At 35.0% G+C, this 25498-nt stretch overlaps 1 protein-coding gene across 1 annotated transcript in view; it reads right to left on the minus strand.

Moving 5' to 3' along the window:
- Positions 1-1453: 1453 nt before the first annotated feature.
- Positions 1454-25498, minus strand: part of FGF10 (fibroblast growth factor 10) — a 79820-nt gene continuing 55775 nt past the window's right edge. Inside the window, exons 3-4 of the mRNA XM_061187766.1 lie at positions 6005-6108; positions 1454-1779 (exon numbers count right to left, since the gene is read on the minus strand). Of these exons, the coding sequence (XP_061043749.1) occupies positions 1582-1779; positions 6005-6108 (302 nt within the window). The 3' untranslated portion in view covers positions 1454-1581. The remainder of the gene's footprint in view (positions 1780-6004; positions 6109-25498) is intronic.

Consider the following 25498-nt stretch of genomic DNA (forward strand, 5'->3'; position numbering starts at 1 on the left):
CAAGAAATATGAAGATAAAACTGCAGCATCAATATAATCTTATAGTTATCACTTAAAGTATTTAGAGCAAATAGTATTTTTCTACACTTTTAAAAATCACTACAGACACTGCAAATAAGGCTTATGTATTTATTTAGTGGAATACTATGTGATGATGACTGGTACACTCTTATGTACTGTTTTCTATACCTGCTCTAACAAAATGAATTTCAATAAGGTTACATTATGGAACCTTCCAAAGCTCTTTAAATTTACAGAAAATAAGTTTTATTGGGTTTTGTAAAGACTAGATCATACAGCTTGAACAGCTTGAACAGGTTTCAGTATATGGTTACACATATACCAGAATATATTTGCTCAGTTTAAGCCCCTTGGAGGGTTGCACTTCATACCAAATTCTTTGATAGTTCCTTTGGGGGAGATTCACTATGTGAGACTTATAAAGTGTTCTTATATATGCCGACAGCCTCTTCATCACTTACCACTGTGACATATGGCCAAAAAATCATTAGTAAATAATGAGGCTAGGCTACTAAAATGTATGTAACAATTAATTTTCCTTCTTTTAATATCTTGGAGACCCACTGATGTATTGAAAGAGAAGAATTTGGCCTTCTGGTCTATTTCTTAGGAAAGGAAGCCTTAGGAGTGATGTATGCTTTTAAATGATGGCAAACATCTCTCACTCAAGCCATGCCATAGCACTGTCATATTTATTGTTGATGGTTCTTATGGCAGAAGTGCAGATTAAGTCAACTGATAGCACATGGGGCACTCACACTTTTTCCCCGATTTTATCTCCTACTCTTGAAGTGTTTGCCAAGTTTTAAAAACACTTTGTCATGAACATGCATGTGGTGTGCTAAAGAAAAAGAAGAGGTAAATCAGAGGGCAGCTGATGAGGATACTCTTTAAAACCCCAAAAGATATTTAACATCCTATTAAATAAATAACTTAGAAAGAAATAGAAAGGGATGAAGGCAGAATGCACAAGCATACCATACTATTTGTTTTGTTAGAACAGTTTTACACTACCATGTTTATATTTTTTAATCCTATCCAATTCTTCCATGATGCCACGCCCAAAGCTCCTTTGGTTGTGCATATGATATGACCCAAGTGCTTTCCAGTAAATGCTTGCGTGTCTTACTGCTCATTGAATCATTAGGCTTGAATGAGCAATGAAAGTCTTTGATATGAGTTCGTATTCCATAAATAACTTTCCCGAAGATCATTCAACAGACGGTTCCTTGTCCTTTAAGTTCTATCTCAGAGGTTAAAAACAAAAACATAAACAAAAACTTAACCCAAAAACTCAGCCACAATATTGTTCACTTAGGAATAACTTCCATCCCATTTGATCTACTTATATCTCAATTACAAAGCAGGACACAGAACTAATTAAGAGAACATCATATGTCAGCAGAAAGTACAGAAACCTTCCAAAGGCTTCCTTTCTTTCAACCAAGCAGATACTTGCACTGTGTCTTTTCCTTCTGAGCTACTATCTTCACGAAGAATACCAACTATGCCTGGTAAAAGAGCCTTTGGTTATACTGCATCCACAAACATTGCCTTCCTCTATGAGTGTACCACCATTGGAAGAAAATGAGCTGAGGTGTTTTTCCTTCGTGTTTTCTGTCCTCTCCTGGGAGCTCCTTTTCCATTCAATGCCACATACATTTGCCTCCCATTGTGCTGCCAGTTAAAGGATGCATAGGTATTGTATCCGTTTTCCTCAATCCTCTCCTTCAGCTTACAGTCATTGTTAAATTCTTTCTGCAAGGGAAAAACAAAATCTTTTATTCCTATGGTGATGATACTTGATTCTATTTCACACAAACCATCCAGAGAACTCCAGTTCCTGGGCTTTATTTACTGTTGCCATTTGTACACAAGTTGTGCACTTAATACAAAACATCAACAACAGAAGAGTAAAACTCATAAAGACAAAACAGATTCTACATTAGAAGGCATGTGATTTATTTTAATCTGTCATCATAACCACATATTGGGGCCCTTTTAAAAAGCTGATGGGCTTTGAACATGACATGTTTAAGTGCCTAGAATGATTGTTAAGAAACAAGCATTCCAGTAACAATATTTGTGATGAGCCAATGATAAAGAATGTTGTTATAATCCTTTTTTTCAGAGTAATAACTGGGGTTCCATGGGAAAAACAGAATTACAGGAATAAAGTGGGCTTATCAAGTTTGCAAATGTTATCTACCTATAAATCCACAATAAATACACACACGTTGATAAGAAAGCAGATCTTAAAGCAAGACCATAATAGCTCTAGATAACCAAGAGGCCCTGGGAGTGAGGGATGTCCCTCTCTTCCAAATACCAGATTTCTCAATTTTGTAAATTATTTACAATTTTCCGTAACTTGGAATTTTGACCAATTTTACTCTGAGGTTTAGGAATAGTTGAACAGTAGGACATGAGACAACCTTGCTTTGTGAATTTCCATGTCAAAGAAACTATAAATCTGGTGACTAGCACTGCTTATATTGTATAAGCCTGAAGACTTGGATCCTGGGAAATTCCACTTTACAGACAGTCCTTTGGCTTTGTTTCAAGTGGCCAAGTTTTTTAAGGGGATCTTTTGTGACAAAGATTGATAACTCATTCATTTTAGAAATCCAGATTCTCACTCTGGAGTTAATAACAAAGAGGAGATACCTCACTAATCTCAAAACTCTGACTTCAGAAATATCCCTTTCCCCTTATACCCAAACTAAAGCAGTTAAAAAGCTAAGGAATTGGGGCTTTTGCTCTTCTGGGTCTATCTTCTCTATGCAAACCAAGGGCATTGTAGGCATCTTTCAGCTGAAACTTCTACTAGGCAGTTCAGTTTTTCTCACCTCAGCACTTTTGGACTTTTTGACTAAATTCCCAATTCCTGAATGTGTGTATATTTAAATATCCAGGTTTCTGCAGGCTAGATCCTAATTTTGAACATTATCACAACTGTAATGAGCAGGTATATTTTATGTTAATGTTACTAGTTTAAGCTTTGTTTTCTGGAATTTATTTATCTTCTGTGCTTCTCTTCTATAAAGAATATTTAAATGTAATGTTCAAGTAACGACTTATTTGGTTGAAAGTAAGAAGAAAAGGTAAATTATTTAAGGTAATGATTTTAAAATAAAAATTACGCCTTAGAGAAGATTTGAATCCTTAATTTGAGTTTATTTTTTTCTATTGATTTATCCTAGTCTGTCTAAAACTGTATGGTTTTCAAAGCAGAGAGGGTTTTTTTTACATGAATAATTGTATTTTTTCAATAAAGAAGGTGTATTTTAGAGACTACAGAAAGATTGAGGTTATTTTAGCTGATTTTATATTTGAAATGGAGCTATGTATAAAAAAGGTAGGAATGGATGCTAAATTATTTTTCCTCCCGAAAATTAATTTATAGAACAATGTTTCTGAAAGTGAATTACACCTGTATCAGACTCCTCATCTCAGGTGTTTTGAATATTTAGACCATTGGTCAAATTTTTGTATCAGAATCTCTGGAGGAGACCTAGGAATCTATTGTTTACAGCATTTAGGTGAATCATAAATATTAAAGTTTAAAAAAAAATCTAGGCTAGAGCAAGATCTCAAAAGTAGGGTTTTGGTAGTTTAGAAAAAGGTTTTGGATTTCCTCAGGATACCAGGGAAATTTCTTCGGTTTTTAAACCATGCCCTACAAGGGCTTGTCCTCTATACTTCAGTTTTATAATCTATTTACTTAATTCCATCTGTCAGAAGAAAACTCAGAACTCAGTATACAATAGTATACAATAGACACATTGCTCAGAGGGTGAATAATGAAAATATAAGAGAGATAAGTTTCCCAAAAGGGAATCGAGGAAAATATTCAAGAGAATAGAATATATAGTGTTGGTTTAATCAATCCCTCTGGGTTTTTGCCTAATTGCTATTTTCAAGAAGGCTATGGAATCAATGGAAATTATCTGAAAAAAAAAAAAATAGGAATTACAAGAGTTGTCACCTGATACACAGAATATATAGGATGTGTACTCATGAATTTTTTTTTTTTTGGTATACCCTTTAAATGCAAAGTTCCTAGTCCTATTCTGCTGTAAATAGGACACTGAATTTGAGTAGATTTTTAATTTAATTTTGAACAAGCCATACTTTTTTACTCTTCCTGGTGGTAATGCAAAATTACAATAACAGTACACTATGGTTAGAGAATGAGCTTCTTTCTGAGACAGGCTGAAAGTGGAGTGCATCGGCTATGATGGGCTGAGCTACTTGGAAAGGTAGTTAGGTTAATGCATTGCGCTATTCCGTGCTGAAGAAATCATGTGGGACAAGGCAAACCCTGTCCTCTTGAAGTCCACAGTCTACTGGGAGAAGACAGTCAACAACCAACACATTATTGAGAGAAATATCTGATAAATGCCATTGTAAATCATTAAAATGGTATGATGTGATAGAAAGCAACTGAGCATCTACATAAGAAATAGAGAATGAAATAATTCGTAGGCCTTAGAGCTCAAGAAGAAGAATAGGCACAGTGTGTGAGCTATGTTGGGATAGAAGAAAAAAGTAGGGGAATGGAAGGAAAAGTATTAAATATTTTTATGACAGTTCATTTGAGAGCTATCCATTTTCCCTTGATGTCACCTTTTTAAAGAAATATACTTTATCAATTAAAAATTATTTCAATATTTTATTGCAATTAAAACTTTTACATTTTCTCTCTCAATCTAAATTTTTATTAGGTTTTACTTTAAAGCATTGGTTTTGACTATGCATCAGTATCTCTTCAAAGAATATGTGCCTGGACCTCTTACTCAGTAATTCTTATATAAGAATTAGGGAGGGAAGGGACCTCGGCATGTTTATTGAAAAGAAAAACAAAAAAATGTCTCTAAAGTGGTTATGCTGTGAACTCCCAAATGGAACCACTTTTTAAAATGTTCCATTACTCTTCTAGGCTCATTAGTAGAGCTACCTATAATGGAAAAATTTAACTAAAAATTTTCTGACCCCTTCACCCAAAAAGCATTTATCCTAGTCAAAGAGGCTCACCCAAGGTATGCCTGACTCCCCAATTATAAGTGGATCTGATATGAATGAAATACAAGGCTATTGTATGTCCAGACCAATGATGGAATCAATTTCCAGTGACTCTCAAATTGTGGGTACCATACCAGGAGCATTAGGGAAACCTGGGACCTTGTTAGAAATGCAAAGTCTTACAGATTTGACTGAATCAGAAAATCTGGGAGTGTGTTTTAACAAATCCACTGAGTGATTCTGACACTTACTTAAGTTTGAAAGCTGCTTGCCCTAGGCAGGCACTGCAATCATCCTTATACTAATCAACACAATAAGTTTATTTACACATTTTAAAGTGATATTCCCTGATACTTGCTATGGAACACAGGGATGTATGTACTCAAAGCGCTGGCTGGGTACCAGCTCCGTAACTGAATTAATCATTATTGTTTAGGTAAATAAAATTCTGGAGTTGATTGAACAGCACAGAAGATGTGGAATTTCCTGACGCGTCTCCCCATTTCAGATTTTAACGGGATACAAAACACCCATGCCCTCGTTTTATCTTCAGCTATAACACATACACACAGAGTATGTGGTTTTCTACTCAATCCAAGATCTTTGTTTTCAATGATCCTTCCCCAAGTTGTCTGCAGCAACCATGACAGTCTGACCAGGTGCTTCCGTGAGAGTCTGACTGGTTAGCTCAGAGCATTCAGAATATTAGCATTCAGAGCACTGACTGATGAATGCCAGCAACAGTCTGCGTGGTAGACTAATGCGTGAACAACAGAGGAGATTACAGAGTTGGAAGAGCTGCCTTGCCGGCCCTTGAAACGCTGGTGACCAGCCCTCTGTGGTTCTATTTACTAGCAATAGAATGATAACAAAACTATTTAATGTCTGCGGGAAACATTGCAAAACTGTGGTAATAATTTACTGAAGTGGATTTTTCAAATAAAAGCAGAATACTTACTGAGCCATAGAGTTTCCCCTTCTTGTTCATGGCTAAATAATAGTTGCTGTTAATGGCTTTGACGGCAACAACTCCAATTTCCACTGATGTTATCTCCAAGATACCTAAAACATACAATTTAAAAAGGCTAAACTTAAAGAGTCACATAAATTTAGTTGAAAGAAAGAAAAATCAGAAGAAATTATTGTTTATTTTTTGATGCCTCCAAAATCAAAAATTAAAATAATTGGGGGAAAAAACCCCCAGCCTTTTCCACTGTGCCTAAAAACACAGCAACAATATGGAAAAAAATAGTAAGTCTTTAAATGAATTCCCTTGCATTTTACTCTGTGCATATAGGGGAAAATATTGTTTTAATTAAAATGCTTCCTTTGCTAACTCTGCATTTTCAACCCCATAAATATTGAAACAGCTCTGCTCATCTTAGCCTAGGTTTCACAAAAACTTATCAGAGCACACATCTGTACTATGGTATTAAATTAAACCTATAGCATATGTCAATAATATGTCAGATTTACTTCAACCTGTAAAAACAGTGGTAAACTGTTTCTTCTTTGTAGGACTCTTAGATAAACTAAATCTCTTGGCTACATTTAAATTTATAAATTTATTTTTGGCAAATGTGTTGACATTCTGAAATACGGAGAGACTAATCCCAATATATACATTGTCTTTAAAATAGCAGAATCACTACTCTGGGTTGGGAGAAAATCCATTAGTATTTTTTAAAGTTTTAGTTTCTTGTTTCCTAGAAGGAATGAAAAACTAAGGGAATTAGGAACAGATAGACAAGAGATCTTTTCCCCTAATAGACAAGTTTTGGTTGGTGCATCTAAAGATAATTTTCTCTGAAAAGTTGGTAGGTAAACTATCTACTTAAAATGCCCACCTAGTTTAGGTTAAGGAGACCTCAGGTCCTAAACCTACTTCTTATTTTTAAACTCTTGGGAAAGCTTTCTCAGGGCAGAGAAGCAGCACTGTGGTTAGCAAAGGTCTCTGAATCCAGACTGAATTTGAATCCTGGCTTTGCATTTAGTAGTGAATGACCACAGAAGTCACTGAACTGCTTATGTCTCAATTTCATTTGCAAAATGAGCAGCATATTAGTATCTCCCTTATAGTTTTGTGATGATTAAATGAGATAGTACATATAAAATAATTAGAAATTGCCTAGAGCTTACTGCCTCCTTAATTATTATGAGAGGAAAGTTTTCCTCCAACAGTTACAGAGTTTGAAGCTTCTCCAACAAACTGTGTAAATCCTGAACGGAACATACAAATTCCCACTGGCTTAGCCCATAAAATCTGAAAGCCAATATACGTTATCATTTATCCTGTACTTACTATCGTAAAAAACACCATCCTAAATGTGGTCCACAAATTATGTTTATACTCTCCCTAGAGGGAAAGAGTGTCTTGTTCTTAAGACATGGACACCTTCTTTCCTTTCTTCACAGGTTGACAAGCCATGTCATGGCCAATAGAAATGCTTTCATGCCCCCAAAGCAAAGCTGACATCACTGGAGAGACTTGTGCCAGAACCACATGCCATAGAACATTCTGTTCTTATATCCTACAGCAAGCCTGTGACCTAACACAGCATACCTCCTCATTAATAGAGTGAGACAGATCTCATTTGGCAAGCTTAAACAAGGAAAGATTGTGAAGAGTGAGGGAGACAGTATCTGTATTTTTTTTGTTTTGTTTTATTGGAGTATAGTTGATTTACAATGTTGTGTTAGTTTCAGGTATACAGCAAAGTGATTCAATTATATGTATGTCTGTGTGTCTGTGTCTGTGTATATGTTCTTTTTCAGATTCTTTTCAGTTATAGGTTATTACAAGATATTGAATCAGTATCTGTACTTTAAACATCCCTTTTCCTTATACTGGTAGTTGCCCTCAAGGTACAAACACATACACACATTTATTTGCACATTTTAAAAAGTACTTTCTTGTACTTTATTTCTTTAATTCTCCTAACAGTCATCTAAGGAGGTATGATTATTCTCAATTACAGATGAAAAAATGGATGATACTGAGGTTTTGTAACTCACAAGGTGATAAAGTGACATAGGTCTGTAATGAGGGACCCAACACCTAAGCCTCTCACTTTCAGACCATTTTGCTCTCCATCTCTGACTATTTTGCCTCTCCATCATATCTCCCGCTTCTTTCCCATTTACACAAAGGAATTCTGCTAGAAAACCAACTGACATAATGACTCATCGAGATAATAGTCTTTAACAAACTAATATGCTTTTCCTCCCAAGGATCTGGCAGGCCACAGAGGATGATGCCTGAGTCTCAGAGAAGGAAATCTAATATACTTTATTTATGTCACAAGCAGAGGATATAGAACAAGGTAGTGATAAGAATCTGGGGCAAAATATTTAGGCTGCTATTTGCTTTGCCTGCCAAAAAGGCAAGTAAGTACTATCAGTAAATTATAAGGTGTTCCCTATGTATGCTTTTGTAACTGGAAATTGTTAGAACGAAAAAGGTGGATTTCAGCAAAGAATTAAAGATTTTTGAATGTGAACAAGAAGTAGTGGGATTAAGCTATAGTAACAGACTGAGTTGGCAGAAGCAAAAATGTTCTGGTGTAATAAATATTACCGAATCTTTGATTGATTGTTTCTGAGAGTGCGCTGCACATGGTAGATCATATTTATGCTCAGAAACCCTTGGGTTTCTTTCTGCCTTGCACAAAATAGGAACACAATATTCAAAGAATTCATCAATCAATTAACCATTTTTCTTACTCCGCAATCAGTTAAAGCTAGCTTGAAAAGGTTCAGTATGCTTCAAAATAGAAAGAGGAAGACCTGGATGATTTAAGTCCTTTTGAGTCCTGAAGATGAACTTTTGGATACACCATATGTCAGTAAGTCATAATTTGATAATCTCGTGGGTAATGGACAATGACATGTCTTTATTGTAAATACCTGTGAATGTGTGACTTTCTAAGAAACTCAAATCTAAAGGACTTGCCTATTTTTTCATGAAGAATCTCTCCCTTAATCTCTGTTCTTCAGTGAGGATGATCAAGTTTGCCTATAAAAGTATTTTTGGAAAGTATGTTTGACAGTTGTTGGATTAATAACTTATAGTTCTATGGGTGTATAATTTGATGCAAAACTGAATGCCAACTGAAGCAAAGCCTGCCAGGGGAAAGTGAGGAACAAGGCAGGAAGTTGTCAGAAGTAAGTTTGGGGAGTTGTCAGTCTCAAGTTATCAACCATCTTCTACAGACTCTAAGGATTTTGGCAAATATGAAATATTTTATCTAAAAATACATAACTTTTAAAAGAACATATTAGAAAAAGCCAATTTTCAAAGCAAATTCCTCTAATAATAGCAATATATTAAGTTTATTTTGAATTATATTTGAAATCTTAAATAATAAAGTTTGATAATCAATATAACAAAAGTGATTGTGACAAAAATCAGCTCCTGTTAATTGGCAAATTCTACCTAATGAGGTAGCATCACCATAGTAATGGGGAGGATTTTGCAAACTGATGAACTCCAAATGGAAATAACCTAGACATCACAATTTACATGTAAATCAGTTTTTCTTTTAACTTTAGGGCAAGAGTTATGTTTTGATGAACCACTGAGTTGTCAGTCTGAGGACGTAGCCATTCAAAAGCATTTTTCTCCGTTTATGCCTCTCATCCTTCTCCAGAAGAGAAGCATCTGACCTGTTTTCTCTCCAGCAATTACATTTGACCAAGACTACTCTTTTTGGGCTATGATCATAAACAAGCTATTGGCCTAGATGGTAACTTTCTCCTTAAATACCTTTTCATGGATATAACAGGAGAAAGAAAGTAAAAGTCATTTAAGAAAATGGATATATACAGGGGGGAAGTTAGATGTAAAAAATAAATGCAAAATCCCATTATCCTCTCCTAGATAAGCAGAACATGAATATATAAATAAATCCTGGAGATTATTTGAGTAAATTAATTCTGCTAGCATGTACCTAGCACCAATGTGCAGGGCTTGTGTTAGCTCTCACGATGGAGGATGAAAAAACAAACGAGACACCATCTTTACCTTCAAGGTGTTTTAAAACTGGGTAGGATAAAGACAGGAATATTTAAGTAATTACAGCACAAAGAAAATATATTAAGTGCTCTATTAGAAATAAAATATGTTACCATGGCTTTAAGTAGTAAAGAAGTCGTCCTGAAGAAGGTGGTTGGTATTTGAGGTGAAACTTTCAGGGGGTAGGATTTTAATAGGTGGGAATTGAAAAGTCGAGGGGAACATTTTAGGTAGAGAAAAGTGAAAGAGTAACGAAAGGCATGGAGGAGGGGAAAGAGCTCAGTATGTGCCCGAGCCACCGTTGGCTCTCCCCACCGATTGCACTTTGTGGGGAACACTCAGTAAAAGTAAGGGTTCTGCTTCATTGAGTAGCAGTGATGCTCTCCCAGGTGAGAAATGTACTTTTTTTTTTTTTTTAATTAATTAATTAATTTATTTGTCTGCATTGGGTCTTCGTTGCTGTGCACGGGCTTTCTCTAGTTGTGGCGAGCAGGGGCTACTCTTCATTGCAGTGCGTGGGCTTCTCATTGCGGTGGCTTCTCTTGTTGCGGAGCATGGGGTCCAGGTGCGCGGGCTTCAGTAGTTGTGGCTCGTGGGCTCTAGAGCTCAGGCTCAGTAGTTGTGGCGCACGGGCTTAGTTGCTCCGCGGCATGTGGGATCTTCCCGGACCAGGGCTGGAACCCGTGTCCCCTGCATTGGCAGGCGGATTCTTAACCACTGTGCCACCAGGGAAGTCCTGAGGAATATACTTTTCAAAAACTTTATTGTGAAACTTGGAAGCAGCTCAATAAATGTCAGAGCCTTATGAATTCAGAATCAGTCACATCTTTTGTCTAAACATTTTAACTCAAAATAGATATTAATGCTATATATAGTTTGATAGTTTTAGTCAATGTGCTGAAACATATCATGACTAGTATAAGATGATACACAAATCCTGTCCTCTCTAATCTAAGTCTCTTTCTTCCCCATGAATTGTTCAGTGGCCCGAATAGTTCTATTATATACTAATATAGAAAGACCTACGGAGTGCCTTGGCTTGTTGTCATATTTACACCGTATACCTCCGAGCTTCTGTGACCATACCCAATAGTGAGGGGCTAAATGGCTCCAAATATGGTATTCAGTTTAGAATCACTGTGGGTCTATCTCCTTAATTGTGTATCTTTCTCAAAGAACTGTAGTAATCATAGTGGTCTTTTTAAGAAAATTATTAGAACAGTGCATAGTTCATAATATGTGCTCAATATGTTTTTATTGAATGAACAAATGAATCGTAAGTGGTCAGTCCAATGACTGGCTGAGGAAAGAAAAACTGGGTATTCATTAAATAATTTTTTTTTCTTTTGACGGTAATCATCTTTGTAAAATCTTGAGATGAATTAGCAATTCCACATCCAAATAAAATGAAATTAAAGTTAGAGGAAATGCCAAAATGTGTGCTTCAAATGAAAAGTTGGTGAATTATAAAATATAAATGCTTATTATTCCTTTTAGGTAAATTATAACAAAGGCAATGATAAGGATTGTTTTACCTATTTAAATACTTTTCTCCAAAGTACTATTCTATTCTCAAAGTACTATAGTATTCTAGCAAACACTTGATTTTTAGATTTCAAAAGTGTTTTAGAGAAGTATACCTTTTAGTCCACACAAAGGGATTCACTTCCATACAGACTAATTTTCTAGGTAGCTAAAGTTTTTCAGCTCTCAGACTTTATTTATTAAAAAAAAAATAACTTGGCTCCTAAATCTTCAAGTTCACTCATTTCCTTGTTCATATATGGAGATTACTAGTCACAAGTTTGTTTTTCTTGATGACATTAGCACTGATGGCTTTCTCTGCTGTGAAAGTACATTGCTCTCATGAGCTTCTACATTAGACTGCTAAATTAATATGTGATCTTGTTAAAATTGAATGAAAAATATGAGCAAGGTTTGGAGATTTTCTTTTCTGAGTACAGGACATGAGGCTTTATGTAGAAACCTTAGTATTTCTTTTTGATAGGCTCTCAGTTATATTCTGGAGAGTGGATATCTACACAAGTGTAATGTTAAAATTCTGGGGTAAACATAAAATATATAGCTTTAAGTCTAGAACAAACTGCATTTGTTTCATTATAGACATAAGATTAGATATTTTTATGTCTACGATGAAACACATGTAATTTTTCTTATGTAGTAAAAATTATAACAGCTAATTCACAAATAACTTAATGGAGCATAATTTTGCTTTATAAACACTAGTGTTGAAAAAATTATACAGAAATTATTTCAGCTGGTAGTTCATTTACACCCTGGAATTTGTTGACAACTTGATTCCACTCATGGTTCTTGAGCATAAAATGCTACTTTAGATCTAGAAAGTCCAACAGATTCTAGGTCTGTATGATCATGTCCAGAAAAAATACACAGAGGTTTTCAATAGCTAAATAATTGTCATCATATTAATTAGAAATATTTCAAATAATGTTTTCACCTCTCTTTAATGTGAAACAGAGCTAAATTAAGTGAAGCCTCAACACATTATGTGAACTGTTGAACTCCCGCACAGCACAAAGGACTTTCCTGAACACTATGCTAAGAGACTCAGTCAAACTTTACCCTGGCTTCCAACCTCACTAGGCTGTGTCCCTAAAGGTGACTCCAGCCACCATGCTTAAGAAAACGCAATGCTGCCAAACTGAATTGTTCCAGCCCCCCTTGCCAAACTATTTTCAGTAATTCTCCATTCCACTCCCTTCTGTAATGTTCCATTTCCACATAGCCACTAGTCTCTTTTTTGTCCCCCCTTTGTCACTTCCCCATAATCCCTTTTTGTTCCCTCTCTGTTCTCCCTTAAAAACTTCAGTCATCTTTGTCTTAGTTGGAGTTGAGCTCAGTTAATACTCTAGTCTCTCTCCCTTACTGCAGTAGTCTAAATAAAATCTGTCTTGTAACCTTTAACAAGCGTCTGGTGCTGGATTTTTTTGTTTGTTAGTTGGTTGGTTTGACAGTTATGTGAGATTAAAAAAAATCTCACAAGGATTATGGAGTAGAAAACTGTCACCAAAGTCAGGGGTAGCATGTGCAAGCAAAATAGTTCACAACTGGTAAGTGTAAAAGGGAAGAAAAGTATGGTTTTTTGAAAACTGGGAGAGGAAAGCACCTAGCTGAAAGGTAACAGAACTATGTTAGTATCTCTTAGCTTAAGGGTCCACATGCTTTACACTTGTTTGGGATTGCATATTTGCTTGGAGACCCTAGCTTAACTGTATTGAAAGAATGTCAAAATGTACCTGAGTAATTGCTGTATATTGAGAGTAACTGGAACAACAGCAACATTTGTGATATTAATTTTTATTTTGTATCAGCTACTTATTTTCCCATCTCATTTCTCTCCATATACACCCCCTTCTCCCTCTCCATCCTATCCTCTCTCTGTCTCTGTCTCTGTCTCTCTTACACACACACACACACACAAACACAATAGGCAGCTAATAACCACACACACAAACACACACACATTTTTTAAAGGAAATAGCAAAGTCACATTTCGTGTGATGAAATTAATAGAGGAGACACTTAGGTGTAAATGAGAGGGAAATAGTGGAAGCTCTAAAAAGCAGAAGAACTTGGCTTAATAGCTCTGCTTCTTAACTAGCTGTGTGACCTTGGGTAAGTCAAGACTCAGAGTCTTGGTTTCCTCATTTGCAAGTTGGGGCTAACTGCCTACAGCTCATAGGATTGCGTAGAGTCTCAGACAGTGGATATTGAATAGATATTTACTGTCTGCTGAGTCAGAATGGTGTCAAGTTTACCAGTCTTCTACACCAGTGGTTCTAAGACTTGATCATGCACCAGAATCATCTGGAAGGCTTGTTTAAACAGATTGCTTGGATTTTTGATTTGGTAGACCTGGGGTAGGGCCAGAGAATTTAAATTTCTAGCAATTTCCTAGGCAGTGCTGACTCTGCTGGTCCAAGGACCACACAGTGTTCTATACACTACATTCAGAGACAGAGCAGGCCTTTGATATAAAAAAGCATTGACAGAAACATGTGCAAAGAAGCAAAACCACAAACGGGAATAGATGCAAATAATGGTAGCAACTTAACATCAAAGTAAAATTGTTAAAGAATGTGGAAAGAAGTACTGGGTTTTTCTTTTGCTTGTTTTTGATAGGTGTGGGATTCAACATATGCATAACTGAGATAATGTGGATTTGGAATTCGTGTACAAGTATAGTACATTTTTGTCTATAGTCAGTTTTTTGAAGACTTGCAATAAGATTATTATCAGAATCTTTATTTTCTTCTCCTCAATAAGGGTGTGGAAATGCTGGTGGAAATGTAAGTGCCTTCAGCTACCCCTAAAGAAGTATTTTATAGGCATTCTCATAGGGCTAATTGTGTTGACACTCTAAGAATTAAATGACTGTATGGCTCCCTTAAAGTTATGCCGATGGCCAAGAAATTGCTACAGATCTGTAGGGATTCACTTGATCTTCCACCCTCTAGAATAATCTCACTACCTTTAAAGGGAAGATTCCAGAGTGGGCTAATCATTGATCTAGATCTGGTCCACCTTGTACTATTATAGACTCTGGCTGCCTTTTCAGCATAATGCAATAGAGCTATTTAGTTTTTCTATCAGCCACAGTTCTTTCAGATATCCTTGACATTCATTTAGAATTGCAGACAGAAACAGGACCTACATTAGCAGAAAATCTTTACCATCCCTATATAAGGAAATATATCTTTGGCAATTTGCTACAGTACAAAATGACCTTTTACATTCTCACCTGGTACTTCAAGTCATAGGATAAGCTCAGTGACTAGCTTGGTCTTATTGATGACTATGGTGGCAAATTCTAAAACATTTCTCAATTTAAGGCTATATTTTAATTGACCAATACTGTATGTAATTTAACCATTGTCATTGACCTAACATTAAAAGTATCAGAAGCAACACAATCTAGAGACTTTATTCCCTAGTTATAAATAAATTTTAAAGTGTGTTAAAGATTCGTCTCATTATTGTATTTTTATTACAAATGAAATGTGACTCTGAGATCTTCCACGATGATCATTAGTCAATAAATATTTGCAGATGGCCATCTAATGTGGCTCTTCATGACACTGTACTAGATCAATAGATTTAGTAAACTTAATATTTTCTAAGTTTTTTTCCTCACTAGCAGAGTTTTTCTGGTTGTTCATTTAACTTTATTGTGCTGTGTCAGGACATAGACAATTACTAATATTGTAACAGTGCTGTGTTTTCAGACATTACTTCTGTGTTCTCAGGGTAGATTCACAATGAGACATAAATTACATGTTTCTAAGAATAAGAATTTATTTGAAATTCTTGAGAATTTTCCATAGTAAGTACTGATATAAATTTAATTTGAAAAATGAGAAAAAATTGTAAGCCTAATTTTGCATGAAATAAAGACCTAGAAAAGCTTGTGTGACTCTGGAGATAGGAACCCTCGCTCTACTTCCAACTAACAGTAATCCTGGAAAAAGAACACTGGAAATACTTACATGTTTGAGTCGTTTGCTGTGACCCAAGATAATTGACATTGGATCCCATTTTACAATGGAATAAATGGTGGAAAATATCATAAAACAGAAAGAGAGGCTGAAGATACACTCAGAAAAGCCCAGCACGATGCATTTGAATGGTAGGTAATAAGGCCATAATAAGGCAGAGAGTAAATACGGAAAATATTTCTTCTTGAAAGGTAAAGTTATTTCTGTGTCAGAAAATATATTTATATATGAAGTTTTATAAAGCTATTTTTTTCCCCCCATTTCCTTTAGTAAACAAGTTCTTCAAAAAATTCTAAAATGTTAGAATTCCTGATTTCTTGCCTGGGCATCCAGCCACACCCCACTTTGGCCCTACTCTTATTATGTCTCCTGTATTTCACATTTGGGGAAAAAGCCTGAGGGAATCCTTATGTGGTTTATGTCTCCTCACTGAGCATTGGAGGGAAGGAAATTTTCTTTCTTTCTTTCTTTCTGCTATTCTGTGTAGAAAGGTTGGTCTAAATATCAACCATGTGAAAATAAGGGACAATCACTGCAATCTTATTGCTGCTGGAAAAATCTACAGACAATGCAAAATAATACTAGAAATGTGTTATGTACTAGAAAAAGCCAACCAACTCTCTAAATTAGATCTATCAAGATAAGGAGGCTTTGGTAAGCATATCAATTGTGATATTCCTCTTCCCCACCCCCCAAAATGAGTCATCATAGATTATTTTGAGAAATATTCTTGGTTCAAACAAAACTTCTTATCAGTCTAATTTAAAGCACAGATTTTAAAGCCTCAAAATCAACTAAAATTACAAAATAAGAAAACTTCATGTCATTTATTTTAGTGAGGAAAGTTCAGGTCATTTAAGGCTTAAGAAAAAGCTGGGTCTTAGCAAATTGTAGAGTCAGAGAAGAGCTTGATGAAATCTAGAGATTGTCTGGTTTATCTCTTTCCCTTCTGTAATAGATGACACCAGGGGACCTAGGGATATCCAGGGACTTATCCAAGCACCTCTAAAAGATTACTTAGAGCCTGAAATAAATAGTTAGTACATGTTCTTTCTACTACAACATGAGCCTCCTATAAACATTTAAAAACTGTTGGCAGCCAGGCAAAAGTTTTCTATCTACTTAATGTTTTATAGGCTAATTTATCTTCCTCATTACACAGAAACAATTCATTCTAGTTGAGCTTGACCACTGTATATTTTATTTATAAAGGAAGAAGAAATTTAAAAGCCAACATAAAGGGTTAGAGGAATTATTTCATGACATATTTTGCTAAATGATCACCAAGTCAATATATTTACTCTAAAGTTATTCTTATAAAATGTCTATAACATTTACTAAAGTTTTAATGAATTTCTTTAATACAACTAAATGTAATATAGAATATCTTTTCTCCTCAATTTAACGAAAAGCAGAAAATGGATCAGTAGAGCACATCTTTTTTTTTTTTGAATTTCTGAATTTTATTTTATTTATTTTTTATACAGCAGGTTCTTATTAGTTATCTATTTTATACATATTAGTGTATATATGTCAGTCCCAATCTCCCAATTCATCCCACGGTAGAGCACATCTTGATGTTGGATTTCTAATAAGAAAAAGTCTTACTTGATGCATTGAAGTGTTCACAATGTTAGCTAAGCATGAACAGCCCTGAGTAGTTTAAAATACTTAATGTAGAACATATTTTAGAGTTCAAGCTCAAGGCTCACTTTGAACATGTATTTTGTAAATTTATAAAGCTTTTAGCACGATATGGAATGGTATATAATTAGTTTCTTTACTCTTTCAAAGATTCTTCCCATAGTTACTTGGGTAGTGGATAATTATAATACTAAGATATATAAACACAACTATTTAGTAAGTGTATTTTTATTTGATTATGCAAAAAGACAATTTACCTATTTATATATCCTTGTCAAATTGAAACATTTGTTCATTTGCCATACATAGAATTATATATTGCAATAAGGAATTCTGACTTCTGCTGAAAAGGGGAAGTTTAATCAAGATACTCAGGGAAGGTCATAGCTCTCTGGACATTGACCAAAAGGATGTCCTTTTTTGGTCAAACACCAAGGTAGAAATGATTTTGTCTCCAAAGTTCATGAAAATGCCCTGCCATTTGCCACACAACTGGCAAAGAAAACAGATCTCTTAGGTTGGAAATAGAAGACAGCATCACACATTCATTTCTAGTCACTAATAAAGCACACAGTCAGTATTTTGCAGAGTACACTGGAGGGAATACTTTCATAGAAATTAATATAAGGGATTTTCCTGGTACTTAAAAAGAGTATTTTGAGACAGCATAAAAATTAAAATTAAAACTTAGTGTAAAAGTCAGACACAACGTGGGAAAAGCAACATTGGGCTAGGAAGAGATGTTTTAAGAACAGATGTGCCTTAACTACGGGTAGCGGAAGAGTATTACTCCTTTAGTGAGATGCAACTAATGATTGATATTAGAACCCAATGTATATCCTTTATTATTCTTTGTAATTATACATGGGAAATGAAATATTATGTATGGTTTTCTAACTCTCACTGACTATTTTTGTTGTTTCATTGTCTTGAGTTGACAAGCTATAAAGAAATTACTAGACAGGATGAATTCTACCTGACACATGATTTATCTTTTCCCATGGTTGACAAAGACCAGGAATTATCTTAATATAACATCTTATTTAAAAATCAGTGCTTAAATTGGTTTAAAATAGTATACTTTTGAGAAAGAACACACACCCTTTAAGAAAAAACACTATCTATTTGACCCAAGTTTGAAAGTGAAAACTGATGGATAAGAGAACGTTATATGTAGGTGCTGGTTCCAAATAATCAACAGGACCATATAAGAGAGCTTTAAAAACTGCCGAGGGGCAAATAAGTAGAGTAATATATAACGTGTGTGTGTATAATATATATGTATTTCAGACAAGTGTTATTTCGTACTCATCTTGATGCAAGTCTTAGTAAACTGTTATGAATAAAACATGCTGAACATTCAGCATTTGAGAGTAGAAAATAGATTATAACTACTATGTACTTGAGTTCTCATGCATATAAGACATGCTTTCTGGTATCCAGATTACAGGGGAAAAAACAGAGAGAGGAAACCAAAAACTAAAAGTTAACAGAGAAGAACCACAGAATTAAAATCATTCTACCGACTTGATTTTGTATATCTTGCATTAAAATACATATCCAAACCATGCTAATTGCAAATGGCTCACTGTATTCAATTAAATTTTATTCAAAATTATTAAAATCTTTAAAAATTTGGAAAAAGTATTCAAAGAAAAGTTATCTTAAACTTCTTTGTAGTATACTTCAGTTCAGCTGGATAAAACTCCATATATTATATTTTGAAGAACTGTTTCCACTTACGTTTATTTGTCAAAATCTGAAAGCATTTCCCCTAAAAGAAAAACTCTCAATATTATTTAATTCATATACTCAATTGCAAGAAAGTATTTGAATTGATTTGCTCAATTCTGACTCGCTTGTTTTGTCAAATAATTATTAAATTCATCTGAAATAAAATAACTAATTTATAAAATTTATGGTGAGTAAAATTTTAGTGCATGCATATAAGGTAGAGAAAAACAGAAGCTGAAAAGGACAATACAAATTTGAAAATAATTTGTCAAATTGTCATCAGATTGGCAAAACACATTTAGGTAAAGTGGTTGGTTGGTTTTTTAGCAAGTCAGGTTAATAAATTACTGGAAACATCTATAAAGAAGAATGAGCAACATTCAACAGTTTCATACCATTCAATTTCTATTGTAAATGTTTCTTCTCCCACTATGTCTAGTAGGTCAGAAAAAAATTGTGATTGTAAGACAATTGGATTTAGTACAAACGTTGAAATATTTCAGTGTATATTATTCTTGGGTAAAATTCAAAGTAAACCTTGTTTATTTGTTTTCATATAAGAATCTTTACAAATAGATGTCAAATATAGTGTCATAATTTAAGAAGGGTATATATTTGATGCCTCCATATTTTACCAAAACAGACTCAGAAATTCAAGACCCATGAGATGACATACATTTCATAGTTACTGTTATTAAATAGATAGATGAATAGAAATATGTACATCTATCTTACATAAACAAACCAGTGAGAAAAACAATTTTTTTAAATTTCAAAAAACTAAAACAAAAATAGACATGCTCTTAAAAAGCTTGAAAAGTTTGATTAAACTATGGCAGAACATGGAAATGGAACTCAGGGTTAGAACTCTCTTAAGAAATTTTTACTTATGGATAAGTTACAGCTGTCATGTAGCTGAACTTATTTCTTTATGCATTTTGATACAAGGACTAGGCATATTTTTATGTCAAGGAGAAGTTCAGTATGTAGATGAGAACTATGGTGAAGAAAGAGGAGAGTGCCTTTGGCTGGAGGTAGGAAGAGCCTCAAGTTGCCCTTAGTTTATTGAAAGCATGACTCTTCTATTTCTCCAAATGGGCCACATCTGTGCTGTCAGCACCTAGCCCATAGCAGGTACCAAACATATAATCATGGAACAAATTAGTAATTCATCTGAAGGAACTCATGTGCAAAGTACCAGTTTCAACTTATTTTCCTCTGGAAAGAGGAAAGGAAAGCTCTTCTCCATTGGCAGGTATTTGAGTGTGCCAACTCTACCCAGAGTACTCAGTGGGGTAAAATCAAAAGCCAGTTCATCTTCACCTTCCATGGCAGGAATATAGAGGAACATACCACCCTCTGCACCCCCCATCCTGTCCCAATTTGTCTTCTAACCTCAAATATTATTTTATGGATGTACATTCAACTCGAAGTAAAGCACAGGTATCTTGAGGGACTGATTATCAAATGCGACCCTATGAAAATCACATTGACAAATATTTGATGCTTTCTGTGTATGAAAGCCACCTACTGAGCATAAAACGAACCACTGTGACATGTGTGTTATAGGAAGAGAAAGAATAAAATGGAGTCCCAAGCCTAAATTATTCTGCTCAGTCTTTTCCTACTAAATTCTACTCGCTTCAACCACAGCAAAAGCCAAGAACCACTCTGTTCCCTTTCCTTTCATAGGTGTACAATCATGGGAACCTGTTTTAAAAGGTTTAAAAAAGAAGTCTCCTAACCACAAAGTCCAGTATCTCAGTCCACAACCTGGATTTTTTTTGCCTCAGAAACTTAGTCAAGGATGTTAAGGTAATGAGGTCTGCTGCAAATGTCCAAATATAAACAATTGCTTGCTGACTCTAAAACCCTGAGTGTTTTCATCTTGAGTGCTTAACAGCTTTCTGACGTGGTGGGAGATCCTATCTTTATTCTTCTAGCCAACAAAAAGCCTTCTCATCCCTCTTTGCCTTCTCAGTCAACACTTTAAGTCTGGAGGTTTGACAAAGTCTTTATGTGGAAAGTTAAGAGCTACTGAGAAGAGTACAACCATTTCACGCCCTTCCTCTTTCATCATCATCAGCTCCTCTTTTTATTGTTTCTCTAACATGCCAGTTGACAAAAACAGCCGCTAATAATTATGTTTGCAGTACTAGGCTATGTGATTTAATTGCACAGACTTGTGCCACATGTCTTGTCCAGTTACACAAACTTGATTTCCAGAAAGACAGCTTCAGAGACACTTTCTTAGCTGTCTTCCCACTCACAAACTTCAAGGGATGTGCACACTATACTGTTAAATGGCTGTACCTGAAAACTGTTTTCATGTTTTTTTCTTTCACCTTCATTCAACTCCTCCAAGAATACTGACGTTTCTGTAGAGTGAGCAGTGTACTACTCTTTGGAATCTGATAGTTTTCTTTTTTAATTGCCCTTGCTAGCTAACTACTTTGTAAGGTAATCACATGAAAAGTCAGAGATATTTTTGACCTTTAAATTGAAGCAAAATATCAACACACTAACTTTTTTGGTAGGCAAGATTTTCTAGCAAATTTAGTACAGGCAGAAAAAATATATAATAAGTTACTTGCTTTGCAAGATACTTTTTCAGATTCTTTACATTTCCCTTATTCCTTACTATAACCTGAAAATCTCACTATGTTAATAAATAATTTTAAAAATATAAGGAAAAAGCCATATAAGGAAAATTATCTCAAGTAGATTTCTACCCAGAATAACTTGACTTATTTGAAGAACTGATATTATTGATGAAGATTTTGTTCTTACTGTTGGCAAATAAGTGCACCAGATTGATTTCTTATGACTTGGACCAAGTCTAGTTTTCATTGTTTGTTGAAGCAGATCTTTTCCTAATTGGCTGACATATTTTGATCATAGGCTTTTAGCTTGACATCACTGTCTTCTACTTCGACACCACTGATCTAAACCAGCACCCATTCCACATGATAATCCAAATGAAAAATATCACAAAATGAGCATGTACCCAATATCAGAAACATTTGCTTTGACATTTATGGCTCAGACCTTCTAAGTAGTTCTGGCATGGTCTAAACTAGACCATCTAGTTTCCAACACAAAACAGCTGGTTTAGGTGGCAAAATCTTGTCAAGTTAAAGCACCCAACCCTTAAGAATGAATAATTGGCAAGATCTTGTTCCAATTCATCTTTCGTCTCTACTGAATCTGGACAAATGACTGTAAATTTGCGCCAAATTCCTCTTCCTAAAATGGGCAGCCTGGCTTCCCACAGAGACATAGAGTTTCAGAGCATTAGTGTCCCCAGGGTATCTGTCAGTACAAAGCTGGTCTAGGATAAGCCACATTAATAGCAGTTTCCTCTTGTCATTCTTAAGCTGTCTTTTTATATTTATGAGCTCATCCATATGAGTTAAATGTTTCACATTTTTTTTTGCTACTTCAATATTTATCTGATACTTATTCAAAAGCTGTAAGTTTTTTCATCCTTTAGTAAATAGCATTTCAACATTTCCCAAAGTATTGGATTTTCAAAAGAAAGTTGGCTAAAAGAGCATTATAAACAAGGTGCAAGGAGACACTGGTAGTTGATACTTCTCTTTCTCAACATATGGCTTATGTTACAACTGAGCAGGTTCCCAGCTTTTATCTCTGGGAGCTGTGAAGTTGACTGCTTATAAGGTCTCATTGTCTAATTAATCCTTACTTAAAATTCACCTAAGTAAGTCTAACATGGATAGGAAGTTGGTTTCTGTTACTTGTTCCACCTTTCACCCTACCACACATCTGGGAAATATTCAGTTTAAGATCAGGTCCAAGCCTTTTGGCATTAACTACCTCAAAACATTAAGATATCACCAGCAATTTGCCTCTGCATCAGAAAATTAAAAGCATATTTGAGATATAAACATGAGTATGCCACTAATATTACTGGCAATAATTGAGAGCTGTTCTTTTATTATAATGTAAAAAAAAGAATATTCTCAGATAAAATAAGTAAATTAAGTCCAAATGGTAATATTAACCTCCTAAAATAACTGCATATACACTTTTATATGAATGCTAAAAAATAGTTTATTAAATGCTACTGTTTTTCTTTATTGTTGTACTGTTAATGGTAGAGAAAACACATATCTTATACAAATAGTATATAATTGGTTTATCCCTTAGGAAAATCAAAATTACAATTTAAGTTGTTTAAATTATAGATTATGGATTACTAGCTCAGTTGATCAGACATCATCATTCTTTTCCTAAGATTATTTCCTTTTTAGTTTAAAAGGGGAAAATCAAAACCTACTTAGACCTTTTACTTTAGACTCTGCTCCAATCTTAGCAGCTGTGTTTTGCATTTATATTCTTGATAATTAAAGTGAGCTTGTGGGTAACTCATTATAAACAATTATGATGTAAAATTATGACAGTTGATTAGGACATCATTTATACACTGCAGCTAAAGGTAAGAGGAGAGATGGGTAAATCAGGACTCTGAAAAATTTATTCGGGAGCTAGATTTAAATTTCTTTGTGAAGCTAGAAATTGAGCAAGATTAGATATTCCTTCAGGGAGATGAGCTCCGTGCTTTGTGACCACCTAGAGGGGTGGGATAGGGAGGGTGGGAGGGAGACGCAAGAGGGAGGAGATATGGAGATATATGTTTATGTATAGCTGATTCACTTTGTTATAAAGCAGAAACTAACACACCATTGTGAAGCAATTATACTCCAATAAAGATGTTTAAAAAAAAGTAGATACTCCTTAAAAAATTCATGCTCTTATTTTTGGAGCACTTTTGTTGCTGGGGTCACTCCACCAAAACTTTGCTTCACATTTTTTATCCTGGACCTTTGCTCAAAAACTGGAGCTCTGTCTAAGAAACTGCTTGTATTATATCCATCAACATTCAAATGCTTATGCCTAACTAATTTAATGTGATTTTAGTTTTTATTAAATAATTGCATTGACAAGTTAGAGAAAGAGAAAAGGAAGAGGAAATTGAAAATGTGGCTCTTTGTGCCTTTGATTGGAGATTCAGAAATTCTTCTCATGCGATTTCCATGTTTGGCTCAATGTTTTCTAAAAAGGCATTGATATTTAAAGCCTTCTTTAAAAGGTCATTTTGAAGACATGTGAACAAGTTGTACTGAGGGTGTTGTATGTGCAATTAGGGTTCATTTTTCTGTAAAGCCTTTCCAGCTTCTTAGATGAATAAGGATCTGCCAGCTCAGTTTTCATTGCCTTCTGTATCTTTTGGTCTGACATAATGTTGATCTCATTTTGCATGCAAAAAACGTATGGGGATTGAGAATTAAAAGCAGTTACCAGCCAAGCTATTATAACACACATAACTAAAGACCACCAAGAGCAGAAATCATGCTAGCATCATGCTAAAAGGAATATGAAACAGTACCATGAATATTATGATTACTTAATACTTAGTGATTGGTTGATATTTACATGTGGACACTTATGGGACTGGAGCTAGAGACATCTATGCTGTGGTTTTTGTTTTTGTTTTTTTTTTGATGTGGGCCATTTTTAAAGTCTTTATTGAATTTGTTACAATATTGCTTCTGTTTTACATTTTGGCCCTTTTGGCCCCAAGGCATGTGGGAGCCTAGCTCCCCAACCAGGGATCGAACCCACACCCCCTGCATTGGAAGGTGAAATCTTAACCACTGGACTGCCCGGGATGTCCCTATGCTGTGTTCTGACAGTAATACAACTGAGTATAAGTAAGTGAAGGAAAAAAAAGACAAATGCCTCCGTTGCTATCTCCTCCCTCTCAGGAAACAACTAACAATATTAAACCCATCATCTGTGTAAAGCACAAGTATGAACTCCATTTACCATGAATACTACAGAGATTTGTTCAGCATCTTGTTAAAATCTTTTTACTCTTGGTAGGGAGTCTGTTGGTAGTAGTTCCAGCTTTGGCTTGGCAAACTGTGAGCTGTATGAATTTGAAAGGGGCAGTTAACCTCTCAGAGTCTCCTTCCTCATCTGTAAAATAAGGAGGTTGCCCCAGAGGTGATTATCAAAGCCTTTTCCAGCTTTACAATTCTATAGTCTATGAACAAGAGCCAACATTACAATTTAGGATTTGGCACCTGATTTTATACTATGCTAGTGCCATGGAACTGCTTATTTCATTAATCTCACATGTTGAATTTCTCTATGTAACCTGGTTTGACTTTGTTGTTTTTCCTTTAAAGGAACTAAGCATACTATCCCTTTGGCAACTGTGGGTAATTATAAGAATTTTTAATCATACTTGGGAAATACATGCAGTGTCTAGTGGTGCACATGTCCTACTGCCCTCTAGTGGGTGAAACCATATCTTCCCTAGATTACCTACAAGACTGGCTAAGATAGAGCTACTCAAGCTTTATTCAAATCACCTGAGGTGGGGTCCCAGTTTCTGCAACTCCCAAGTAATTTCACTGCTGCCGGTCCTAGGACTACACTTTGAGTAGCAAGAATTTAAGTGATTAGTGTTCTTTGGCACATACTTGGTTGAAGT

Source organism: Eubalaena glacialis, chromosome 4 (assembly GCF_028564815.1).
Source record: "Eubalaena glacialis isolate mEubGla1 chromosome 4, mEubGla1.1.hap2.+ XY, whole genome shotgun sequence".
NCBI classification, from domain to species: domain Eukaryota; kingdom Metazoa; phylum Chordata; class Mammalia; order Artiodactyla; family Balaenidae; genus Eubalaena; species Eubalaena glacialis.